This window comes from Nansenia antarctica (assembly GCF_963989245.1).
Source record: "Nansenia antarctica genome assembly, chromosome: 2".
Lineage (NCBI taxonomy): Eukaryota > Metazoa > Chordata > Actinopteri > Argentiniformes > Microstomatidae > Nansenia > Nansenia antarctica.
In genome coordinates this window covers 25,167,832-25,173,198 of record NC_137675.1, presented here as the reverse complement: position 1 = coordinate 25,173,198, position 5,367 = coordinate 25,167,832, and the positions used below count along the sequence as shown (strand labels likewise).

Below are 5,367 nucleotides of genomic sequence, written 5' to 3'. Positions count from 1 at the left end.
AGAGAGAGAGAGAGAGAGAGAGAGAAAGAGACAGAGAGAGAGGGGGAGAGAGGGAGAGAGAGAGGGGGACAGAAAGAGACGAAGAGAGAGAGGGGGAGAGAGAGAGAGAGAGAGAGAGAGAGGAGAGAGAGAGAGAGAGAGAGAGAGAGAGAGAGGGAGTCTTTCTTTCACAAATAACTTCTCTTGGCCTGAGGTTTGAAAACCCCGGAGCCTGTAACCAATTAGGCAGACACCATGCCAAAGCCATGTTACTGCCCAGGGCCTGTGTGTCTGTGCCATATGGCCTCGGTAATGAAGAAATGACAGGCAGAGAGAAAATGCTTAGCCTGACACTGCACTGAATATTCAGTAACACTGGTAGCCCCCTCGCTGCCAAATCGTAGTGGAGATATCATATTTTTGTCATAACCATAACGGTTGTGGGTTTTTTTCAGTTTTTTCGACTTTTGAAGCCCCTTTAAAAAACAAACTGTAATTTTTGAATTATTACTCTTATTCTATAGTACATGACATGTCAGCAATTTGCTTCAAGGTTTCTTGAGTAGTCTTGAGTAGTCAGGGTTTGTAAGATAAACATATTCAGTGGGAGTTAAGGCAGTCCTGACGTGATGGCGGCCATTTTGGACTTAGCGAACGACCGCACTTCGCCTTACCACCGAGGCTGTCCTCTGGTTGCCCCGGTGACGTGCGTCTCCCAGACAACCGCTGAGGTATCCCGCGATTACATTACTGATAATGTTGTACCAGTACAACCAGAACTCAGTTGAGGGGTGGTTGAACAGGCGTCAGAGAGAGAGGACAGGAGAGAGCCGCTGTCTGGACAGAGGCAGGTCACCCTGTTGGGTCTCTCGGTCTTTCTGCTTGGTAGCTGAACAGAATATGTGCAGAACCGCTTTCAGAGAACCAGACATGGAGGCTCAGCCCTTTCCTCTGCAGACACCTGACCACCAAGTTGATTATTATTAGCATTTGAAGCAGAGAGTGTGTGTGTGTGTGTGTGTGTCTGTGTGTGTGTGTGTCTGTGTGTGTGTGTGTGTCTGTGTGTGTCTGTGTGTCTGTGTGTGTGTGTGTGTCTGTGTGTGTATGTGTGTGTCTGTGTATGCGTGTGTCTGTGCGGACCGGAGGGCATCTTCTTATGCGTGTGTGTGTGTGTGTGTGTGCATGCACACGTCACGGGCGCATCTGCATATGCGTGTGTGCTTATGCATGCTTACGATATGCGTACATATGTTTGAGTGCGAGTATGCGTGTGGGTGCGCTGACCCGTGTGTGTGATAGAAGATGACTCACGCTGGCATCAGTTTGTACATGCCTGCATCTGTCTGTCTGCATGTGTGCAGTGGCGTGGACACATCCACACACATCCACACATGCCATCTGACGTGTGATAACACACACAACACGTATGTGCATGTGTGTCGAGGTCACGACAGTTCCTAAGGGGCACTGGAGATAAAACACAACATCTGACCTCAAGGAGAGCTGCAGCTCTCTCTCTCTCCCCTCCTCCCTCCTCTCTCTCTCCGCCTCTCCCTCGGCGTGTGTGTTGTGACATGCGTTGACCGTGTGGGTCATGGTTCATGTACACGTGGCCATGTGGTGGTCTCTCCATCTCTAGAGGCCATGCCCCAGCCCTCCAGCCCCGGCCCCGGCCCCAGCCCCAGGGCCTGACCTTTGACCTAGGATGGCCCGGCAGGGCTGGGCTAATCGGAGAGGAGAGGAGGAACACAGAGAACCATCTGTTGGAAAAACCAAAGGCACTGCTGCCAACCAAGCTGTCCTCTTGTGATGGAGGGAGGGAGGGAGAGAGGGAGGGAGAAAGAGAGGGAGGGAGGGATGGACGGATAGACAGAGGGGTACAGTAGTGCAGTGCCAAGTGCAGTGGACCTACACACACACACACACACACGATACGTCTTCGTATGAGAATGCAGTAGTTGGGTGATCTCTTTACACCACATTTTAGCCTCCAGTACCAACCCTGATGAATATCTTTGGACCCGCTATTGTCTGTTTTAAGATGTCATGTTGTTGTTTTTTCTTTGTGGCTTTTGACCAATGGAAAGAGGTTGTGTGTTTTTGTCCTTTTTATTGATGTCCGTGAGTTTTAACTCATCACATTTCCCACCCAGTTCAATCAGATGAGGAATTGATATGAAGGTGAATGAGAAGAGCAGGACTGCCCCCTAGTGGTAGCTCTGCGTCATGACATCTATGTCGGACAAGTCAAGTGGATGTGGCGTTTATCGATGGTGCTCTCCTACCTACTTATATCTGCTTTAAAGACACCGTGTCTTTTTATTCTTGAAATTCCTCTTTCCACATATCATTATGAATCCATTGTGATATTTTATAGCATTATATCATGGCGTTTACCGGTATATTTCTCTCCAGAATGTTCTACCACGGTCAATCTATCCTGGAGCACTTCAATCTACTTTATTATACAAATCAAAGACATCTTGAGTCTCTACTACTACTACACACACAAAACACACACACACACACACACACACACACACACACCCCTCTCACCTTCTGTTCTACCAAGGTCAATCTAACCTGGAAAAAGATCTGTTTGTTGACCCCATCTTCTTTCTCCCTGCCCCCCCCCCCCCCCCCCAGCCTGCGGCCCCTGGATGTGGAGTTCATGAGGCGTCTGAGCAACGTGGTGAACATCGTACCTGTCATCGCCAAGGCCGACACCCTGACCTTGGAGGAGAGGGACTTCTTCAAACAGAAGGTGAGAGCATACACACACACACACACACACACACACACACACACACACACGCACGCACGCACCACTCACACTCATATATACACACACACACACACACACACGCACGCACCACTCACACTCATATATACACACACACACACACACACACACACGCACCACTCACACTCATATACACACACACACACCCACACACACACACACTCTCTCTCACTCACACACATACACATACACACACACACACACACACACACGCACACGCACACAGAAACACACACACACACACACACACACACGTCGTCTGTGAGAGGCCCTGCCAGCCATTACAAACACCATCTGGATAAACCCGCTGACCCGTGGCCCGCGGGCCCTGCAAGGTCGCAGGACGGACAGCAGAGGGGACGGTTCCTCCGCAGGCCCGTGTTCTGCCCAGACCGGACCGCCGTTTACCAAAGGATTTCTTTATTTACAATTCCGCGTTCCAACTCTTTTTTCTTCAAAAACCCATCGGGGCCTGCGGGCCCCTTGACTGGCTGGCCCTGTCATTACCCATGAATCACCAGGCTCAGACGCCCGCAAAGGTTGCAGAGGAACCGCTGGTGGTGTTCCCCAAAGCCCCGTATATATATAGACTGTATATGAGGCCCGTATAAAAGGGCCGCGTATGCCCATATATGTAAACATATACGTCTATATTAAGTAGGAGGCTTTGAGGTCATCAAACTGCTCCCTACGGTGTGTGTGTGTGGAGGACAACATCTGTCGCTGTGTGTGTGTGTGTGTGTGTGTGTGTGTATGCGTGTGTGTGTGTGTGTGCGTGTGCGCTTATGGTGGGAACCTCCAGTGTATAAATGGACTGCACTTATATGTGTTATATCTGCACTTCTATCTCATATTAGATTAGATTAGTTTAGATTAAACTTTATTGTCATCGCAGAGTACAAGTACAATATGCAGTTTAGCATCCAACCAGAAGTGCAAATAGTGATATAAGGGCATGATATAAATATATAAGAACAACATGTAGTGAGGAGGGGTAACTATGTAATATACAGTATGTGCAGATGTAGTGTTGTAAACATCAGTATAGTTTAGAGGTATGTACAGTTATGGGCAATATACAGTTATGAGCCATGGGCAGTGAGGTAGTTTATGTGCAGTATCTAATGTTATAGTCAGAGTATAAGAGAAGAATGTCAGGAGACATGCAATATACATACAGTAGTACAAAGGTAGTAATGTAAACATCAGTAGTGCTATATACTGTATATCTGCACTTCTCTGTGTTATATCTGCACTTATATCTCTTATATCTCTCAATGATATCACTGTATCTCCTCTCTGCCTGCCTCCGTAGATATCTCTCTCTCTGCGTGTCTGTTCTGCACCAAAACAGAGGGATAGTTTCACTACCTGTTTGGCTCAATCTTGAAAGGCCCCCCCCCCATCCCCCACTTTCGGTTCCTGTGTGTGCTTCTGTTGGCCTGCGCTCAGCCCAGGGGCAGGGGGGGACGGGACAGGAGGGGGACCGCAGGGGGGGGGCTGGCGGTGGGGGGGGGTGGGGGTGGGGGTGCTCGCTCACTCTGGCATCCTGTGACACGTCTTTATTAATCCTGGAGAGAAGGAAACACGCTGGGCGTCTTGGCTACCGTTTCCCCCGGCAACGTCCAATAAGAACAAAACTGGATGGGGGGGGGGGAAGCAGAGGGGGGGGGGGGGCTTAAACGGGTCCGGCGAGATGGGAAGTTGTGTGGAGCTTGTAACTCTGGGGTTGTTTTGGTTGGCCACACGCGCGAGGGTTGTTACGACCCTGAGTTTGTGATCTTAACCTTTTTTTCCCTCTTTTTTTCGGGCCGTCCCCCTGCCGCAAGTTGACATGGGAACGGAACAAGGGAAGGTTTTATTAGAGGCCTGCTGCCCTCCCTGCGTCCCGTGCAGCTGTTGCCCCCCTCTCTGTTTGAGCTCCCCCCTCCACGGCGACCGGCGGTCGATGTGGCTTTTGTTTGAGTTTCAGTTTGAGTCGGTCTTTTGCTTCCTATAATGTCCCCGCAAGAGAGCCTGAGAGAGAAAGTTCCCAAAGTATAAACATCGGAAAAAAACGACGAGTGAAACAAAAAATAAACGACTTTTGTTTGCTCTTTGATCATCCGATCGAGCGGGGAAAACCGTTAAAGAGGTAATTGTGAGAGGAGCGGTCAGTCATTTAAAGGCCATCACTGGCAGAAGTCTGTCTGTCTGTCCCGTCGGGTCTCCCTCCATGAGCTCCAGTCATTATAAAGACATCGAGAGAAGAGACAGAGAAGAGGGGGGAAGCCATTTTGAAAAGCCACTATGTCTGGGTGTGTTTGTCTAATGGCGGTTTACCCTCCATGTTAGGAGGATTAGAGGAACCGTTCAGTGTCAACACGGGTCTCAGCAGCGTGATGGGGTGTTTGTGGCCGAGCTGGAGAGAGCTTACGGTCCAATTGTACTCGGAGTTGGGACTATACTCCCACGGCCCTTCCCTTCCCTGCCCTGTCTCTTCCTGTGTGTGTGTGTGTGTGTGTGTGTGTGTGTGTGTGTACATGTGTGCGTGCGCACTCAGGGTTCCTGTTGTGTAAGAGAGGACTGGATGACTCAACTTTGCC

The 5,367-nt window shown here is 49.7% G+C and overlaps 1 protein-coding gene across 1 annotated transcript in view; it reads left to right on the top strand.

Moving 5' to 3' along the window:
* The window catches only part of LOC308150011 (uncharacterized protein), a gene marked incomplete at both ends in the record, with an annotated part of 25,077 nt that overhangs the window by 15,017 nt on the left and 4,693 nt on the right, over positions 1-5,367 (top strand). The window contains 2 exons of the mRNA XM_080522884.1: positions 1,621-1,741; positions 2,626-2,743. Coding sequence (XP_080379010.1) covers positions 1,621-1,741; positions 2,626-2,743 — 239 coding nt within the window. The remainder of the gene's footprint in view (positions 1-1,620; positions 1,742-2,625; positions 2,744-5,367) is intronic.